Below are 21861 nucleotides of genomic sequence, written 5' to 3'. Positions count from 1 at the left end.
CTTTTTTTCGGCATAAAATTACATAAACAAGGTCAAGGTCAAAAATGCAAATCACAGAGTTAAAATAAGTTAAATTTCTGTTAAACAAAAGAACATCAAGATCAATTTAACTCTTGAAAATCTGTAGACCAGTTAAAATTAAAATAACACTTAAAATGTAAACACAAAAACAAGTCATTAAATCTGTTGTTCATTACGTTTATTAAAAGGACTAAATCTTAAAGCTCAAGGTTAATAAAATAACAAGTCATTTTCAAGGACCTGTCATATGGACCTGGTTTTAATTAAAAAAATACATAAAAGTGGCTAACATAAAAATAATTGGCTAATATTTCCAAAACATCCAACAGGCAGATTTTCTGCTCCTGTGAGAAACTTTTAATAACATTGTTGGATCATCTCCGTAAGTGCGGCAGGAACTCCGGACCAGCCGCTGTCGTCTCCATCGGAGAGGAAAAAACCCAGCCGCACCTTGTCGTGCCTTAATTCTCCTTTGATGCATTCTCACCGCCTTGAGTCGTCTTGGCATGCGTGCCGGGACAGATGTTTCTCCTGTACTACGCATCCTCACAGACAGTCGCTTTTGTACGCTGCCGGGGATCATATTTAACCCGGCACGGTGGGACACAAAAGCCCTCTCTGTGTGCGATCAGCTCCTCAGGCCCGGGAGGGCAGATATTATCTGACAGGCTCTTATGAGCGGGACATTTTCACAAAAAAAAATATTTTTTCTTGCTTTTTTGACTCCGAAAATTACACGCCTAATACCTGACAGGCGATGGCAAGTTTTTGGCTGCCGGTAGTGAAAATACACTTGGAGTAGATTATTTATCATTAGGGTCTATCAGAGAACAGATGGGCTCAAATTGTGATGGATTTCAATAAAAGAGACGAAATATTTAATCTGTCACAAATAGCCAGTGATGAAAGATACCCTTACAAAGAAAACGTTTATTAAAGTGTGGTATTAGCAAACTTCTTTTGAACTAAAAACAGGAAAGAATACTTTCAGTCTAGTTTTTATATCTTGTCCTTCAAGACCCTAAATGACACTTAAGTATAATTGACTTATACAGACAGAGAAGTCAAAGTATATTTGGAGACATACTTAAGAATATAATAAAGTATTCTTGACTTCTCTACACTCGTACACTCTATACTTCTTCTCATATACTCTTCTGATGGAGAAAAACTTAAAAGTATAATCAAATATTCTTGGCTTAAACTGACAGAAAAGTATATATGCGCCACTGTATACTCGTCCTCGTATACTCTACAGTTGTATGCATGTAGATGGAGATTTACTAAAAATGTATTATGCTGTGTTCACACCAAATGCGAATTAAATGATCTGCGCGATTAGATTACATACAAAGTCATACCAAAGACGTGAATAGACACGAACCAGCGCTAGGCAGCGTGAATCGGACATACGCTCATCTATTGTGACTTCAGCGCAACTTGAAAAATTTCAGCTCGAGCGAGAAATTCACACGTAGAGCTCATGGACGCCTACTGTTTGACACACCCAGATGTTTTGACACATCCAGACATTCCCCGTCATGTTTTTTGCGTCACTCGTGCAAAAGTAATCAACTATTCCCGCGAGTAACAAAGTGCGAGGAACGCGATAGTTCGCATTTGGTGTGAACACAGCATAAGACGCGTTTACGATTTTAATTGAGCAGCCTCTTAAATAATTAAAGTATTTTAAAACTTACAAAAATACTTGTAGTATAAAAGAGTATACTTCAAAGTGTACTTTCATCAACTTAAAACATGCTCCAAGTATTGAACTATTAACCGATCAGAACACTTTTAATTTCACTTGTATTAGTTAGTTAGTAAAATCGAGAGAAAAATACTTGAGTACACTTTTGTAAACAAAAAATTGGATCAATTTAGTCATAAGTAGTATTGAAAGTACTCTTACAAGTATACTACTAGTACATTGATATAAGTATACTTACAGTCCTCATAAAGTATCCTTAAATACATATACTTTATATATCTTTTAAAAGATGATCTTTCAAAACATTTTAATGTAATGAAAGATTGGTTGAGACTAGGTACCTGGTGACCAGCACAGCAGCATCCACAGGAGGCGGGTCATCTCTGCTTCCGGGGATGTGATTGTTGCCTAGGAAACGTGTGCCGTATTCCTCATGCTGCCAGTGACAGAAGCTCTGCAGAGCTTTTTCTCCATGATGGCCCACCTTCAGCTTTTCCTGAGAAACAATATCAGCATGCTACTGTAAAATGTACAGACTGTGGTGCAATTAAACATCATAATAGACTTGTGGTACTTCATTTATGGGGCATCTTCGGTTTAAAAAAACTGAGGGTGCTTGAATAGGCCATCGGAGTCTTCATAAGCTTCTGTGAGTTGACAGCTGCTGAAATTAATTTTGGACTTCTAGATCCCTGCATCTATCTTTATGATATCAGAGGTTGCGAGTCCAGAGGCTTTGCCCACAGAGGCACTATATATTTACAATAATGGCTATTCAGTGATGTCCTGACATACATCATCTTAGACTTAAGAGGTGTGCGCTACAAAAAAAAGGCGCTCTGGCAGACTCCACGGAGCCTTGGAAAGCAATCCGGCAATAAACGGAGGGGAAAACCAGTGCTTAGAACTCACACACATACATAAGGGGAAGATAACATCACAGGTCCTGAGGATACGGACGGAAAGTCAAGACGTACTGTAGAGAGATTTCGATCTCAATTATGCGCTTGTAGATCTCAGAGAGGTTAAAATCAGGGTTCATAGATGTTACGTACCGGACGGGTGTGCAGGAGAACCAGCTTGGTGACCCGGATGTTCAACCTCGCACCTAAACTCTGATGCTGAAACATGTTGTACACCTGTGAGAAGAGCAAGAAGAGACGAGATTACAGCATTGTTTGGTGATTCAATACTTGCGTAAAGAAATTATGTTTATGAATACAACCATTATTTGACTTAAGCAACATGTGGCGTTATTAAAACAAAGTGTTCGTCTCACCATGTTCATGACGGTGAGCAGAAAGCGTTGCGCGGCATCCGCACCATGATACTGGACCATGTTTTCATCGGCCACCACTACAGTCTCCAGCGTGTACTCCCTGCTCAATCTGATGGCATTCCTCCTGCCACGAGCCTCCTCTGCTCCTTTCGATATCTTATCCTTCTTCTTGTCTAACACAAACAGGGACACACAACACAAGAACACTAAGATTTTCTGCAAGTTAGCAGATTTCATTTCTATAGCGCTTGTCAAATGTTGCAATACTAAAGACAATAGAGACCAGTGCCGATCCTAGACATATGGGGGCCCTGAAATGGCAATGACCACTAGGCGTCAGTGTCCACGCGTGTTGCTTGTGTAACCAAGACAAGAGCCGAAGAAGTAGCAGCTCGTTTGAGAAGCATTAGCATTGATAGAGGCAAGTAAACAGTCATTTTTGTTGCAGATTTGAGATGTTTAATACAGAAGCACAAATATTTTACATAGATAATTCATTCGGAAATGAGTTTGAGTAAACATGACTCTATCGCAGATTTCTTTTACCTGAGGGAGGGGTTGAAACAGGCCAATCCCAGCGCTGGTGGTCCACGTAGGGTCCGCATTGAGTTGACACGTTATTACATTTTTGGAGAGGTGCGCGTCAGGCTACGGCGTAGGGTACGCATAGGGTACACTGCTCTGTGTAAGAGACGCTGTAGGTCCTACGCATGACTATAACTTGCGCTTTATTTGCTGTTGTAAATGTTGACAGTGTTTTCCGTGTTTAACGTTGTCGAACATTTTAATCAGATGCATTTCACACAGATTTAAAGAATAATGTTCAAGGACATACAGCATCTCTCCTATTTTAATAATATTTTAAATATATTATTAATACATATATTTATTAATATGACTTCACAGATTAACAACAAAGTATAAAGTTTGAAAGCTGTCTTACAAGTACTACAAAATTTTATTTGGCTATTTCTAACTTCATCCTACCGTCTCAAGGCCTGATTTTAAATAAATGCTGGGAAAACTTTACATTCACGCAAAATATACTGGTGTAGAAAGTATATAGGTAGCACTATAACAGTATGATTCAACAAAAACAACACACCTGACATAAAATGTTTAGTGCAAATCCATGTTTCAGCATTTTAATTGTTTCTGCAAACTGCGACGATGCATTTGCTTTGTTTGATCTTTCAGCAGTGTGTAAAAATGAACATGTAATTTTGTGCTCTATCTGTTTCTACAATCAATCGCAAAACAACTTTTTCCGATTTCAATAGACTACGGATAGCAGTAAACACTGCCACTCATACAAAAGGGAGGAAATTACAAGTCAATTATGTTTTATTATGAACAGGGTGGATATTCAACCTGTTCACATCGAGCGTTCATACAAATGACACTTTTGCAGCTATATCGTAAATATTTTGAGGGACGCGGCTCATTGGGCAGAATTAGGAAAATCAATGTACGAATTGTTGTGAAAAAGCACTTCAGAAATAAAACCGAAAATTCTAATCAATCATCAGTCATAATAACACACTTTCACAATATTTAAGTATTATGAAGAATAGTAAGTGCTGTCGCTCATCCCTAATATTTATACATCAAAATGCAATTAAATTAAGCAGAAAACTTGTTCTTTTTTTAAAGACAACAATTTAAAGCAGTATTAAACCGATTGCTTTTATGCTTAAACCCTTTTTTCGGCGTTGACCCATGTATACGTGAAAAAAGATCCTAATATAAAAAAATCCTTAAATTTTTATTAGTTCAACAAAAGAATGGCTTGGGGGAATTAAATTGACCGAAATATTTATTTGGTTTTGTTGCAATTTTCCAATGAATATATTTAAGTTGTTGTCTTATGGTCGTTATTTTTTGGTCTAACAAAATAATTAAAAATCAAATCAAATCTTTGAATCTTTTTTGATTTTAGGATAGGTTTTGGAATGTCCTCAAACTTTCTATAGTTTACCAAAAAGTTTATATCAGTTTACAGAACGTCTCTAGCAATGGCCAGAAATTGTGTAATCTAAAATAAATGTATTTTTATTTCTCATCTACCAATGTCTGTTCATTTTCAAATGACGTATCCATAAAAGACTGGGAAAGTCATGGAAGTTCCTTGCTCAAATATTTGGTGTTGAGAATCTTGAGTCTCAGCTGAGATTTCCCAGTATTCATTTGGACTCTCATGGAGGTCTCTCTGATGGGGGTCTACGCTGTATGTTTACAGGTGTTCGGGAGTGGAAATGTGCTTTTGTGTGTTTGTGTAAGACCGCAGTCAGCGCACACATGTACAGTGACAGACGGCACAACATATGGTCCTAATGTGACATGCTCTTTTTGCAGCGCAAGCATTTTTTCAATTCTCAGCTGTTTTCAGTCAGATCGGACCAAAGACAATGGAAACTAACCGAGCCTGAACGCACACATGAACGTCACAGATAGTTTCCATATTCTCAAGTCAGAGACGACGATAAAACAATGGAAACACTTCAAACCTCTAAACACAGCCAAACACAACAAACGACCCAAAGTCAAGCGCCAAGAAGAGTAAAACTCTACCTGTGATTCTGCTCTTCTGACATCTTAAAGAAACAGTACCCTAATAGTGAAAACATGTCTGCTTTATTCCAGGACCTCTGAGAGCATCAGATAGATATTTACATAAATAAAGCTCTCCTTTATTCTCTGTTATTTCATCCATGTTCTTTCATATTCACACTTGCTCAGTCTAGACACATCTGGTTCAATCTCTCACATCATTTAAAAGATTCATTTTTGTTATTTCTGGAGCCCGATGACCCCAGTCTCTATTATTATTGCATGGGAAGGGACATTTGAACCTTCTGCTAAACTCTCATTTTGCACCTGACATAGGAAAGAAAGCTGTGGTTTGGATCATCTTTTATCACTTGAGGATATTTTGTTCCTATTTGTGTAATAAAATACATACAAGTCATTACACTTGACATGGATTACTCCAAACGTCTGTAATTATCATGGATACAGAACTGCAGATAAATCTCAAAGCAAGACCCTAAAGCTTTGTGACGGGCCGGTTATAACAAAAACTGTGTGGTTGACTATAAATTATAGTTTTGTGCTGAAGGCGATACATAAACCGCATACCCACACCTGCTCAATCTCCTGTGCCGTGTGTGTGCGTGTGTCAGACTACATGCTGTTCAAAAGCCAGAAAATCAGAGAGTGGAAGAGAAATGTGCTTTCAGTACAGCAGAAGGAATAACTTGATATACACAAAATATTCTGGTTTCTCCAAATAATTTAGGGGGATTTTGCCAAATTTTGCCAGTCTAGTGTCCGTTGAATTTCAACAAAATCGAACCTTAGGAGTGACATTTGAGGTAAAAAATACACAGCATATTTCCTGTTATTTTCAATGGTTTCTCCAGTTTACATTTTCTGCAAATAAATGCAATTGCAAACAATATTTTCATTAGAAATTTGGGAAAAATATTGTTAAACTGTATGTTCACAAAATGAAACAAAAATGATAATTTTACCTAAACATACTTCATGCTCTATGTGTTATACTACATTTGCAGATACACATTCAACTTTCTTTCGAGTGTTTACCGACCGACTTTGTCCTTTCCAATATGGCCGACAACTTGTGTATGACAGCCCCTCTGGACAGTATCTGTGTTTATACATCTATGGTCATTGGTCACATCTGGCTAGCATGTGTGTAGCATGGTTTGTCTGCAAATGCAGTACACGTGGGTTCGAGTTTGCCCCAAATATCTTATACCATTTCATTTCCTCTCTCTAAAAGAAAGCCCAAAAATAAATAACCTGAGCTGGTAATCAAAATATGAGACTCTATTAAATTCCAGTAAATTACACTCTGACTAATGAGTTTCTGACACCAAACTAGCTGCTAATCTCATTCCTAGAATTCAGTGGGGGCCACAAGTCGATCAGCTGATATTTTTGGCACTTTACACCTCCAAACTCAGATCCTCAGTGTTCCTGCTCTCGATGCAGAAACTCTATCCTCTCCAAACCCACTCGCTGCGAGAACGTATCAGCATCTAGGTTCCGATTCAGACCCTCCGCATCCATTTCAGGAAGGAAAATCTGAGCTTCCCGGCATTCGTGGGTAGACCGGATCAACGGAGGCACATCTCTGCAGATTAGAAGCGTTAAGTGCGTTTGGTCAAGATTGTGTTTCAATGGGCATGGAAAGGGAATCATTGAGGAAAGCGTCAGCATGCTTTCTTCCAATGCTGTAAACACTTCTGCTTCAACATTCATGCAATGTGATCCAGACAGCGTTGTGTAGGATCCCAAGAGGGGCATTCAAAGTTTAATGGATAAAAGGTCTGTGACTATCTTCCTCTAGGAACCTCTTGGTTTTGGGGGTGGGGCTTTTGGGGGCTGAAAATGTTTTCAACAAACCGGCAGAAGACTAAACCACCTCCGACAGATATTTTCCCCCAAAATCTGGCACCTTTTCTCATTTTGGTCTATCTTCCTGCATGAAATGACTGCTGTGCAGACACCAGGTGCTGGAGGAAGCAGAATAGCTAATGCACCTGGAACTTCTTTACAGCACAGACTAGGGCGGCAGAGTCGCACACGCACACACACCTTCTGCAAAGTTTCTCTAAAACTACTTCTTGAAGGGCTCATGAACTGGCCTTGATTATTGTTTTATACTGTTGTATGAGGTCTAGTTATGACGTTTGCGTGATTTTTAAATTCAAAACAACAAAATCAATAAGTAATAGGTTATTTTCTACACAGGTTTTGAGGCCAGCTCTACAAACGCTCAGTTTTAATGCATTGAAGACTTTATAAGTAAACGCCCACTGCTTTGAAATGAAGTCATTCATTTTCAATGTGAGCCGGCGGCAAGTCGCAGCACATTTTTTATGTCCCTGTACGCAAACAGGGACGCGTTGTATATGATTGGCAAACCCGCCACAGCAATAATCAACCTCCTCTCCATGTGGTCGGAAGCACAGTTTACAGGGCTGCGTTGTCTGGAATCCTCTCAGGCGGTAGACTTCTACGTTACGATTGGTTGCCTCCGAACCGCCGCATAGCTCATTACCATAAAGTTAACCTGCTTTCAACTCTTCTTGACGCCCTCAACGGCCATGATGCGCCGCGCTGCTCCTTGCCGCCGGCTCACATTGAAAATGAATGACTTCATTTCAAAGCAGTGGGCGTTTACAGTCTTCAATGCGGCACGTCCATTAAAACTGAGCGTTTGTAGAGCTGGCCTCAAAACCAGTGTAGAAAATAGTCTATTACTTATTGAACCAAGGCCAGTTCATCACACTAAGGCTATGCAAGTTTGGGAAAATATCGAATTGCAATTTTTTTGACAGACATTGCGATTGCTATTTGATGTTTATAAATCAAGCTTCAACTCAATATTGTCAATAGTGTGCCACACAGTATGGGTATAGTTACCCTGCTGAAAAAAACAATACAACCATTAGAGGAATTCTAATTGTTTCCATTAAAACCATTACAAAATACATTTTTGCAGTTTGGGGTATTATTGATATAGGAATTACTGTTGTTCTATAGTTTGGCAACTGTCAGATTACACCACACCACTAGAATCCAAATACCAGTGTACACTATTATAGTTTTCATTAAACCAAATACAACGCCCATTATAACCCTTAAATCCATAAAATGTTCTATTGTATTAGTGAATTATGAAAATGGCTAATAGGTTACACAGTTTGATTTTTAAGTAGGCATATTTGGAATTTTAAAAACAAGTAGAAAATTTGCTGAATGTTTTATTTATAGTAAAGCAGTGAGATAAAATTTACATTTGTTTGAAATGCAGTGTGTCAAGCTTAGTCCACATATTGCCAGATGTGCTTGTGGAGACATGCGGTATGGAGCGGGAGTCAAGTATAACGGAGACGTGCCGATAGGGCAGAGACGTGGGAGTATAACGGGCTGTATGTGCATCAAATTAGCAAGAATGCCACTCAAAGCGGGCTTGGAACAGACGCGTTTCATTTTTCACACCGCGTCCACATCGCAGCTTCTTGCGATTAGGAAATCGCAATGTCTCACATCGTGATTCGATTAATCGTACAGCCCTATATCACACCTTCAAAGTTTTTCCCATCACACGAGGTCTTTGGCATTTTTCTCTTCTCCTTCAGATTAACTAAATCATGAAATTCACTTATGGGAGATTTATATTCAAGTGCGAATGCGAACTTGTTCGGTGCGGGGATGCCAGGTTTAGGAAAAAAAAAAGTATATTTGAATCTCAAAATTGAAAATTGAATGCCAAATCACCAAACTAATATTCTAATACTCAAATATTCTGGTACACCCCTACTATATAATATGCACTCAACCATTTACTGCGTGCATTTTGGAAAGGTATTATCGTTCCAAATGGAATACTAAACGGATTTATTCTAACATGAATTATATTGGTTTCCCAGACGAGCGCAAATGACGTCAATCGCTCTACACAATGCTTGTGAATAAAAATCAACTCGTACATTAGTTTTCATGTGTTTTGGCCAGCATTACTTAAATCACCATCAGATTGAAGCGTCATCACTCTGCAGGAGAGTTTTGCCCTTCCACCACATAAGCGAACTGCGACCTTTGAGTGGGTGAAGTGTCCACGGTTCCACACTTCATATTTTCAATTAAAAAAGTGCATCTAATGCAATTATTTTTTGAGAAGTTTCAATGTGAACCCACTACTCACACTTTTACACTACAAAATGTTATAAAATAGTCCAAAAGTGCTGCTTACTTCCTCTTCGTCGATGGTATCAATGTGTGCTCGGCAAGACAGTTTTGTGCTTGAGCGCCATTGTGTTTCACTGTAACTTCAGCAGCACCAGACACAGGAACAAACGCGCCAATCACATTGGTTAGCCAGTTTTTAATGTGCCTTCCAACAATAAAAACAAGACCGACATGTTTTTGTAATGCCGCTTTTATGCCTGGCGTTTTGCACGTCAATGTGCACTCACATTGCCGCCCTTTGTTTGGTCACAAGGCATTAAAAGTCATCCATCGATTATCATTGCGGTGTGGACAAGCCTATAGATTCAAAATACTGATTCAACAATTTGCTTGTGTAATCTATTCAAATGCATTTTTCATCAAAATGTTTTCATACGATTATGCAAATATTGTTTACATTTTACCTTACTTCGTTCCTAATGAATGGTTTTTGGTGCATTTAAATGAAAAATTTAAAGGGGAAAAACTGCTTTATTTTACCTTCACTTATATTTTGTTTCAGTTGCTTTAGTTGAATGTTACATACGTTTCTCTGACTGAAAACAGTCACCCTTTCAAAGCAAAAACATATATTGTCAAAAGGCTGAACGATATCAGCCAGCCCTACAACAACATCAACCTTTTATTAAAGCAGTTTGGGTTACTTAAATTCTCAGATATTGACATATGGAATAAATCTCCTTGTCGAACATCCCGGTGGTCTTTTGTCATCTCTAGGTTATGTAATATTCAGAGTAGAAGACCAAAAAGTGGATTTAAACACAAGCAAAAGGTTCAAGGGGAATTCAAGTCTCGTTGAGAATAATCAGACGCAAACTAGAGCGGCGTACGACTGGAAATTCCATAATCAGTTTTATTTGGCCAGTTTTGTTGTATATAGCCATGCAGTTTTAGTTAACTCCATATTCTCTTTAGGTCAACTAAGACTAAACTACAAATTCAATAATGCAATGAGCTCAGTCAAACGTCTCGTCCCGCCATCAAACAATAAAACATTACAGATGCTAAAGGCCAAGAAGAAGAACTAGAGCCTGTTTTCAAACATGTGAATTCCTATCGACAAGAAAATCTAAAACCCTGACAAAAAAACACCAGCGGTGCTGTAAAATATGCACAGTGTTATTAATGTACACAAGCAAGCCAAAAGGATTCTTGCCTTCCACAGTAATTCAATGGCACGTTCCAACAGGAGTTTACCGTCCAGTTTACCAGCGAGTTAAAGCTCTAAAGACCCAAACAGCTGATCGTTCTCTCTCCCAACATCTTTCAACACTGTTAAAAAGATGAAGACTTCAAAGAGTTATAAACGTTACTATGAAACGCTTGATTTATGAAGTTGACAACTCTCGAATCTTAAGCAGTCCTGAAGGAAAGAGGAAAAACGCACATGTGTGAGATTATCATAACAGACTTCTAACGGTTTCCAACTGTGAGGCGCAGGCCGCGAGGAAAAACAAGAGAAAATGCGACTAACCATATAATTGTGCATAGTTAGAATAGCAGTTAGGTATTTTGGCGCAAATTCATCTGTCAAAAGCTAGCAGATGCCACAGTGGATAGACTGATATGAAATAAGACATGTATACACAGCAGCAGTAACTACATATACTAGGGCACTGCAATAAAAAATAAACCAGTAAACCGCACAAACTAACCATGTGTCCCACAAGTAAAGCTATGAATTGACCTCTAAATCGGTTTCCCACACTTGACTTGCATAGTTCTCCAGCCCTTTGACCTCCTCACCTTGGATGGTTTGGCAGAATTTGGGTCGGCTGTCTACAGGAGAAGCAGATTTGTCTGAGGAAGAATGCTTTTGTCGGATCAGTCTGTGTTCAGAGCCAGAGAAGTAATCCAGGGTCCGGCCCACTGGCTCTATGAACAGGCTGTCGTCTGCAGTCTGAACCAGGCCCGTCTGCATGGAAACACATGAGGAGAAACCATCAACAATGGCACGGAAAGAAACTGTTACCGTTCGTGACTGCGTCAGGTCAGCGCTGTGCTGTAAACACCATGCACTGTGCTGTTTTACCTTTTCTGTTTTTCCTGTTCGCCCCTGTAAAGCTGCTCTGGAACAATGCACATTGTGAAAAGCACTATATAAATAAACTTGAATTTTAAAAAAAAGCGTAGCGATGTATCACGATAAAATGGTGTTACGATATCTGCACTTGTCCTGCATCGACATATAATATGTTTTAATATTTTGTTTTTAACTTTGTGCTTTTACTACTTTGGGAACTTCTCTTATAAGGATTAGCATTCTTAATTTCATTGTTAGTTTTTGTATTATTAGCGATAGAGTGATATCATTTTTATTCGTTTACATAAAGAAGGTTCAATTCAACCGTGAATGTTGTCAATTCCATGTGTTGTTTGCACATCAAAGAAATGTTACAATGAAACAATTCAACAAGGGATGTTACGATGATGAAATTGGCTTGACAATGAATGGTCTATGTAATAATTTTGATTATTGCGATTAAATCTGTTTTAATACTTTGACAATTTCATAGATTCATTACAAATAATTGATTCAATGAAGGATGTATATCCTTTGGAAATGTGAAAATTCTGTAAGATAAAACTGATATATGAGGATAGTGTCGTCTTGCTGTCTAGATGCATCAAGTCAAGTATCACTTTGATAAAACTCTTCAACACAAGCAAATACAAAGATAATACAACTCAAATGATGGGGAAATGTCAAATGTATCAGCGAGTGCAGAATCAAGGATGGTGGATGTAGAATGCTCCGGATACTGCAGATCACACTTGTTTACAAGGATTTGCAATAATTCCGGTTATCTGAAAAAGGTGCAATTACATCAAACAATTGCGATGAGACGAAAAGTATGAAATAATTGTGACAGCAAAACCATAACAACAATGTAAAGATTTACCAGAACATTCCATAGACATCAGCATGTGTACATGTATTCATTATTATTATACATGTCAAGTATTCATTCGATTTGCTTTATTATCGAACAGCCATACTGAACATCTTTGGTTCTCTGTAAAAGATGACATAAAATAAATGGGAAGTTGAAGGACTTTTATTACAACTGGACCCCCTTTCTTTTCTAGACTTCTGTGATTAAGTGGACCTGACAGCAGAATAAAAGTGGACTTGAATAAAACAACAATGTTCAAAAACATTGAATCACAGCAATTTTTAAAACTATTGTTGATTGATTGATTGTTTTAATGTAGATGGTGGTCTAGTGGGTTAAACCACTGAACTGGTAAATCAAAGGTTGCTGGTTCGATCCCAGCATCCACCACCAGTGTGTCCTTGAGCAAGACACTTTACTCCATGTTGCTCCAGGGGGATTGTCCCTGTAATAAGTGCACTGTAAGTCGCTTTGGATAAGAGCGTCTGCCAAATGACTAAATGTAAATGTAAATGTAATGTATAAGTGCATTGAATTTATGTTACAGTTATAATTTAGTTTTATTTTGGTTATTTACTTTCTTGTATGTTTTTTTTTTGTCTTGATGTTGAGAAAAAAACTGATAAAAATAGTTGCGAAAAATAGATGACATTAACATTTACGCATTTGGCGGATGCTTTTTTATTCAAAGCGACTTACATTCGTGTTATACTATACATTTGTTTTGGAGTGTGTGCAATCCCTGGGATCGAACCCATGGAAAAAGCTTATGACACAAAATGATTACATCAGAACATGTACTAACCAATGCATTAAATCATTCCTTTGATGATTCTTACAAATCCTTGCAAACGTTTAGAGAACCTCTGATGATCTGATTTGTTATGACAGCTAAGCAAAACGGACTCATCATTAGCCCTCAAAGGGAGCTAACATGTTGGCCTTGTTTCCCTCCATCTAACTGAGATGCACCTTGTGGCTTCAAAGTCCCCATTATATGAAACCATAAGAAGTGTTTATCTCCCGACAGGGAAAAAATAAGCGCCTGTCCAGTGACATTGTTAAATCAAGCAAGTAAACTTTGCTTGACGAAATTGTCAGTGGGGAAAAAAGAGCTGTAAAACAGCCAATGGATGTGTGGTGCCTCCGGGCGGGTGTACAGACACACAGAGACAGGAGAAAGAAGTGCTGACAGTAAGCTGCCCACAGAAGGCTGTAAAGCACACACTTTCATCACGACGTGTACAGACAAACCCCCCATGTGTACCGGGTTAAACTGAGTACGGTTACATGTGGCCCACGTTCGAGGAGAAGAGCAGGAAAAATGAGCTGTAATGACATTTACAGAACCGGAAAAGCTTTTTTTGTTCCTTTCAAACTTCAACTTTGTTAAAAGGAGTTCACTAACATCGGTCATTTAACCCAGGACTTCTTATTCCTCTCTGGGCTAAAGGGTTGGTTAGCTCCGTCTTAAAAACTTGTAAACTGTCCACATGGGTAGCATGTCAAAGCTCACCAGAGTTGCATTAGATTTAACATTGGCTACATAATAGGCCACATTCATAAAACACGACCAGAACGAATTTTCGTATAAACTGTGAAGTCGTTCTGACGTAAATTTTCGGATTCGTGAAAATGTTCGAAAATGTTAGTTGGTACAAAAATAAATGTACAGCTGCTCCTTACCACGAGTAAATGGTGCAGAAAATAGCCTATCCAAACATTCTGTATTCTTTAAGACAAACTGAGGATACTCCATTTTGATGTACTATGTATTTTATTTTTCATTATTAAAGCTACACTTTGTAGTTTTTCGACCTTAAAATAATCCCTCTAAAATTATTTCAGTGGTAGATTAATTCTTATTATGACGAATTCTAGTCCCGCTTCTACCTGAGAAGCCTCATAGTGGCTATAAACACACTCTGTGAGGTCTGTGTTCTGAACAGTACACAAAGCCCCGCCCATCCCCTGCATAAGAGTGCCACATAGTTTCTAAACAATGTTTCTCCTTAATTTTTGTGGTATTAGTGTGTGTTATTAAAACAGTTGAATAAAAACTATTTCAAAACCTATGGTAAAGTAATTTCCGGTATCAGTTTATGGCCAAGTGCATCCTGAATTTTCGGTATCGGCCCAAAATTTTTATTTCAGTGGATCACTATAAATAAATGAATGTGTATTCCGCTCCCAACGAGGAAGTTAATGAAGAGACATTATTAAAGACACTGGTAACAGGCACTTCTAAAGTTCTAAAGTGTTGCTTTAACTAACGCAATAAATGTAACCAAAAGCAGTGAGAAAATTGGCTTTATTTGTAATGTTTATGAATGTAATCCATCCAGTTGGACCGTTGTACGGTCAAGCTGAACTGACAGTATACAACCACAAAACAACTTCACATGGAGTCCAAAAAATACTATAAAAACGGAATAAGAATCATAACAAATTCAACTTCTCACAACAGACTAAAAGCAGAGCCTGCGCAGAGCGGATGACATTCAAAGTCCACAGGAGGAATACACAGAGAATGAATTGCTCGGCACCATTTATTGAACTCATATTCACTAAAGAAATGATGTGAGAAACAGGCCATGACAAAAACATATCTACAAAAATGAATGTTTATGACAGACACCATTCTGGTTCTGAGCGCTGTGAAGACCAGCACATCTGGCATATTTTACTGGAACGGTGAAGCATCGCTTCACCATGGAATCCCAGACATCGGAACAGTCTTTATAAAAATGCAGAAGATGACACGACTACTCAATTTATAATGCTCTTCTCCAACATTTGATCATCAAGAATCAACATCCCATTTAATCAATTTACCATTTACTATAGCAAAGCATCAATTATCACATGTGTTATAATTTAAGCCTGATTTGCGTAAACAAGTTGTTTCGGACAATATTGACAAACAATGTCTCTGTTCCACAATCTAGTGAGCCTCTAACATAGATGGCTTTTAAACGGGATCAAAGGTGTCCCTATGAGGTAATAAGAATACGTTCGATTTTGATTTCGGAGTATTTACAGTTCACCCAAAAATGACAATTCTGACACAAATTACTCACTCTCTAGTGGTAACAAACCTGTATAATGTTTTTGTATGGTTAAACGCAGGAAAAGATATTTGAAGGAATGCTTGTAACCAAACCGTTCTTGTCCAAGATTCTTTAAAATATCTACTTTTGTGTTCAACAGAACAAAATATTCATTTAAACATATTTTTCCTGCTTTGGTAGCCAAAGGGGTCCAAGAACCTGTTTGGTTATAAGCATTCTTCCAAATATCTTTCTTTGTGTTCATCAGAACGTAGAAATGTATAAAGATTTGGAACAACTCGAAGGTGAGTAAATGACAGAATTTCTTGGGGGGTGAACTATCCCTTCAACAGGACAGTGGAATCCAGACATTAAGAGAGAAGTAAAACATGATACAGGCCAAACCCTGGTCCTCCTTGTAAGCCAACGACGCTCATGTCAAGACTACTCAAGAGTTCAAATCCAGCCATAACAACTGCGAGATCTGGATTTATACAGTAAACAAAACTCAGAGCCAAGAGATGACACATCTTCACTCCCTTACTTCATTTTCAGGTTGCTGAGTCTGACTCTATCGTCGTCCCTCCTATACCCCCCATGTTGTTTATCTACAACAATCCGCTGTCACATGGTGTTGGTGAAAACATCCAGCTGATCTCCAGCTCTGTGAAACTAACGTCTGCTCTCTGTCACTATGTATTTAGGCGTCAAAAATGTCTCCGCCGCTCCTTCCTCACCACATATGGACAATAACAAGGATCTTATTTCCCACAAATCAGACCACAGATACATGACTTTAAGGGCTTCAGTGGTTCTTAAGCGGTTCTTTGGGATGACTGAGGGGCTTTATAGAACCGCTGAAAACTATACAGGGGCTGGTAGTTATGGGTTTTGTCAAGATTTATTGATAACGATATTAATACGGATTATTGATACCGGTTCTTATCAATACTGTTATCGATACTCTGCTCTACAATTTGATGCAAAAACACATGATGTGAAAAGATATTAAACATTTTAAGTTTCTTTATTACAGCTGAGCCTTAGAACTGCAGTTTACAAATGCTTCTGAGCAAACAGTGTTTCTTAGCATACCACTTACGGCACTTAGCATGTGCATAGGAGCACATCATAATGTAATTCAATGTATTTACTTAACATCACTATGGTTATTTGGCTTGTAGACCGTATTTCTTTTTTCCTTTCTGGTTTTAGGTCTATATAAATTATTACTATTAAAGAAGTACTATTTTCTGAGCAAGTAATATATTTTTAATTATATGTACTATTTTCATGATTTTAATGGAACATTTACTTCAATTTACTAAAATAAGTAAATATACCGTGTGGCAGAATTATAAAAAAATATGTTATAATTTAACAAATAAAGGACTTTTATTTTGACGGGTTGCCGCAAAGGGTAGTTTGAGGGAATCTACCACGTTGTAAAACGCAGACGCTGAAAGCTCCACAACGCAACTCTTCACTCATAATCACGCAAAAGAAGCAGATTTCAAATACATCGTGGATCATATGGCCCTAGATATCACACATGCGCAAGCAAACTTCGGCCATTCAGACATTATTCAGGGATGGAAAATGACAGGTGGGGTATGGATCTTCAGCGGTTCTATATAGCACCTCAGTGCTCAGTCATACCAAAGAACCAAGATCTGGCTCTTCATAGTACTTAAAGTGGTTCCCTTATGACCCTTATGAAATCAGGCATCCCTAATTTCAAATGCAACCGCTGTTTTTAGGCCTGTACGACGCGTCGATGATGTCGACGTAAAATTTCGTTGACGTCATGTTTTTGCGTTGAAGCTTCGCAGCAGCTCACCACACACACGTGGGAGACCAAAACATGGGAATGGGAATACTTCAAATTTAGTTCCAAACGTTAAGATGACGTTATTTGCGCTCTTTGCCAAATGGCGTTGGCATACCACGCCAGCACAACAGCAATGCTGGAGCATCTGAACAGTGTAGCTTGAGCTCTCCGCACTTCGGTGGTGCTAGCTTACTATCTTAGCTCTGGTTGCAGTTTGTTTGTGGCGCCTACACAGCTGTGTTTAGCTAACGTTTGTTATCAACTAATGTTGGCTTGAATGGAAGCTAGCTTACGGCTGCAGAACACCACTATCTATAGTAGTTGACGTTAGCTACTAACCTAGCACGAACAAACTGCACAGAGAGCTAAGATGCGTTGGTTAATTGGCTAGCCTAGCACCACCCAGGTGCACTGCTGCTAGATAGCCACGTTAGCGTTCAAATAAACTAAACATAGCATAGCACTACAATGAGGTTAAGAGTAGATTTAAAATACCCCACAGTCATAGCTGTTGTTCTAATATGCATTGCTTTCGTGTTTTCTAGGACAAAGCAAAGAACCTTGGGGTCCTATCTTGGGAAAGAGATTCAATGCACGCAAAATATAGGCAAAAACAGGAATTTTATATTGTGTTAAACACTTTTAGGAATGTCTATACTTTGCACTCCACAGCGGGTTTTTTTTTTGCACTACAACTTTAGAATTTTTTTAACAAGAGAGTTATGCTGGTACTGTTAAGAAACAGGCTGGTCTTTCATTTTGTATAACAGTAAAATAATTTTATTTATTTTATTTTGTGTAAAGCAGAATATTTTTTGCTGTGCAAAACTGTTGTTTAATAAAGTATGTTATAACGATTTTTTGGGTATTTATTTGACATACATTATGTTTTTATTAATCGAGCAGCAGAAAAATAATCGCTAGATTAATCGCCCAATTAGTCGTTGGCTTAGTCGACCAATCGATGAATTAATCGTTACCCCCAGCCCTACTGTTTTTACACATCCAATCATTTTGCAGTGAAAACGCAAGTTGTTTCTCGTTTGAAATTCGTTTTCACTCGGAAATGTGTCAGAATATGGAACTAAAAACAATTTCAACTTCCGGTTCACAGGGACTTTAATGATTTATACACACAAAATGTTATTAAGTTGATATTCATTTACATTTACGCATTTGGCAGACGCTTTAATCCAAAGCGATTTACATTGCAGAAACCTCTACATTTATACTTGGGTATGTGCAATCCCCTGAGATCGAACCCACAACCTTACCACTGAGCTACAGGAAAGATATTCAAACAGATGACAGGGAAACCCTGCCCCCTGTCCAATTAGATGGGCTGGAAACCTCTGCTATCTGGCCAATCAGATGGCTGGGAACCTCTTAAAAATGTTTGAAAAGTCAGTGCCTCATTCCTTAGACAGCGATTTACTGTTCTTTAAGAGACCAACATCAGAGCTCTTTTTAACATAAGAAACTACTCTCCCACGGGTCAGCCAAAACACCATATAGTTGCATGAACTCAGACACTGAACTTTAAGCTCACTCACCAGTCCACCACAAGCGTCCAATGAGGCGAAAGAGTCAGTGTGATTAAGAACAGATCCGGTATAGAAACACCGCCGGACCCTGAAAAGCGGCTCAAGCTGAATGCTGCCATCCTTGCTCCTCTCCTCCGTCACAAAGCCCTCAGCCAGGAAAGAGTCGTCCCTCTGGAGCTGCAAGTACAGTTCCTTTCCGAAAGCGGGAAGACGCAGAAACAGGCGGTCTTCCGGCTGAGGGTCCGAACGTCGTCTGCGACCACCGCTCCACCTGTAGGCTCCCCGGAGAAGGTGCACCTCCTCCTGTCGCAGCTCCTGCGGGATGACCATGTCTGTCTCATACATGACAGTTTGTGCTGAAAGCAGAAAACCGTGCAACACACATGAGTGCAGGGAAGCTTTGAAAATACTACAAAAGAATCAGTAGATGGGACAGAAAAACTCGGAAAGTTTGGAAAGTGTTTGGCACCGAAAACATGTCCAACTCTTAGTTTTATGAGTTCAGTTTTACAGGCCTGTCTACAGTTAGTTAAACATACATATTAGAATGAATAAAGTGGTTAAGAGTTGGAACTGGATGGTAAGGGCACACAAAAATTAGAGTGGATTAAACTGAACGAGTTCTGGCTCCGTCTCAAAATCCAGCCGTCTAGATAGACAACTTCAAAGAGAGAAAGTGTATTCTTAAGTCATGCAACTTGTCACCATCTCTTCAGAAAATCTTTTAAATACACCTTTGTCTTATTTGTGTACTTAAAGAGTAAATATTTTGTGATTTTTAACGTCCAATTTATGATTCGTTTGTCGATTCTTCTGTCTAATCCCCTCCATTCTATCAGCCTACTCTGATCTGATTGGTCAAATGGTCTAGTCTGTGGTGATTGGTCTTCCGTGCGCATTGTCGCAAATGAAATGTAGGCGGGCATTACACGGAGTGACGCAAATCGGACAAGGGAACTAAAATTAGAACGATTCGCATGATTCAGAGTCGACTCCTTTTTCCCCAAGCCAATAACTTTGTTATTATTTCACTTTACAACTTGGCAGACATACATACACACACAGTTAAACTGCATGAAATGTCATTTTAAGGAAATTGCAATAATTACACTTTAAGTTAAAAATATCCTTAGCCATGGTTTTACTACAAATACATACCATGTTTTAAAAATTGGATTTACTATAAATACCAAAGTTAAACTTTCACATTAGCGTGTGAAGGAAAAAATTAATACAATATAAAAAAAAAGCTGCATGGACCGGTTCGCACAATTATTTTACACCACCTGGGTGCACATTCACGCTCGGCGTGATGTGACGTCATACGCACACTCTGCCAAGAAGAGAGCGCGTGACGTCACTCTTGCGCTTACGATGCCTTGAAGCTTTTGAGACGCGGCCAAGATCTCCAGCGTAACCTGGAAAGTCAAACGGTGTGGCAAGACCTTTCTGGCTCTTAAATAAACACTTTCATACTAATTGAAACAGCATGGCTGCAGTGCAGACACTCCGTTAAAGAAGCGGGACAGAGCTTCAGTGTGCAGTTAACAACGCGCAACAGTAGGAAACGAGTCACCGTCGATTGATCCTTACGCAAAATTACCATGGTAACCGCAGTTTCCGCAGTTGCATTTCATATCGCTACTTTAAATAACTGTTAACTGCTACACATACAGCAGTGACATTACGACATTAATTCGGCTTCTTTTCCTCAAACAAAGAAAAACTGTTCGACTCTTTGGTCAGAAACCGGTTTAGCACCGCTCGTATCTGCGTTAAGTAGAATCTCAGATGCTGTGGTCTTACCTGAGGTCGCTTTCAGGCCGATGCAGAGAAGAATAAAAGAAAAGATTTGCGGTAGACATCCATTGCTGTGCATAATTATTGCTTTTATAAGAAAGTCGTGAAGAAAATGCGGTACAGGGAGCGCAGGCAGCACGCGCAGGAGGACCAACAACAAACTGGACTGAACTTTCACAAAGTTTCATGACTGCAGACTTGGAGATCAGAACACGCCTCCTGACGCCGACGCCCCGCCCTTCTGTTTCCGGATTGGCTGGTGTTGTTTACATGAACAGATATACTTGGCTGATGGAGCTGTCATTTTGAAAAGTGGGCTGTAACCGTACACGCGGTCTATTAAGTGTGAAGTTGTGTTGTTTAGAAAGTCAGTCAGATGTCGCTTCGGTCAGGCAAAAATGAACTTAATAAACTTATCGAATGACAAAGAATAAAAGTAAGAACTTATATTCTGCAAACAGCAGAGCCCGAACGAGCTGTCTCAACAAGTATTTATATTATAGTAGAGTACACAACAGTGAATTAATAAACTGTAACTGTAAAGTAAGGTTAAAGACACTATAGGCTATATATTAATTTGACTACAGTTTTATTAAATACATTATACTACTACTACATGATGTATATATTTTTGATGTGGGGTATAAATATATCATTTCTTGTTATAATTAATAAATGAATAAGTGTTAATAAATATTAAATAATGTAGCTAGTGGTGAAAGGAAATTATAATTGTTATTCCTGTTAAACTCATAATGAACTTTTATACTCTGTTAAAACCGACACATAGGGGCTGTGATGGAGACAACACAACACACAATGCAACAGTAAACATCAAGGCAGAAAAATCAAGAAAGAAAACATGTACAGGTGTGTGCAAATCTAGTAGAGGGTATTTTTACATACTGCAGCTATCCTCTGTATCGCCTAAAGTCAAGGACAGAA

The 21861-nt window shown here is 38.6% G+C and overlaps 1 protein-coding gene across 2 annotated transcripts in view; it reads right to left on the bottom strand.

Moving 5' to 3' along the window:
• adamts17 (ADAM metallopeptidase with thrombospondin type 1 motif, 17) overlaps nucleotides 1–21216 on the bottom strand; it is an 84137-nt gene extending 62921 nt beyond the window's left edge. The window contains exons 1-6 of one of the 2 annotated variants that reach the window (XM_056737265.1): nucleotides 20923–21216; nucleotides 19126–19472; nucleotides 11541–11709; nucleotides 3012–3184; nucleotides 2788–2871; nucleotides 2074–2228 (exon numbers count right to left, since the gene is read on the bottom strand). In XM_056737265.1, the coding sequence (XP_056593243.1) occupies nucleotides 2074–2228; nucleotides 2788–2871; nucleotides 3012–3184; nucleotides 11541–11709; nucleotides 19126–19472; nucleotides 20923–20995 (1001 nt within the window). In that variant the 5' untranslated portion in view covers nucleotides 20996–21216. The remainder of the gene's footprint in view (nucleotides 1–2073; nucleotides 2229–2787; nucleotides 2872–3011; nucleotides 3185–11540; nucleotides 11710–19125; nucleotides 19473–20922) is intronic. The other variant, XM_056737325.1, reaches the window with a different exon arrangement.
• Between the last annotated feature and the right edge of the window lie 645 nt (nucleotides 21217–21861).

The sequence above is a fragment of the Triplophysa dalaica genome, chromosome 1, assembly GCF_015846415.1.
Source record: "Triplophysa dalaica isolate WHDGS20190420 chromosome 1, ASM1584641v1, whole genome shotgun sequence".
NCBI classification, from domain to species: domain Eukaryota; kingdom Metazoa; phylum Chordata; class Actinopteri; order Cypriniformes; family Nemacheilidae; genus Triplophysa; species Triplophysa dalaica.
This window is presented reverse-complemented; position numbering and strand designations above follow the sequence as displayed.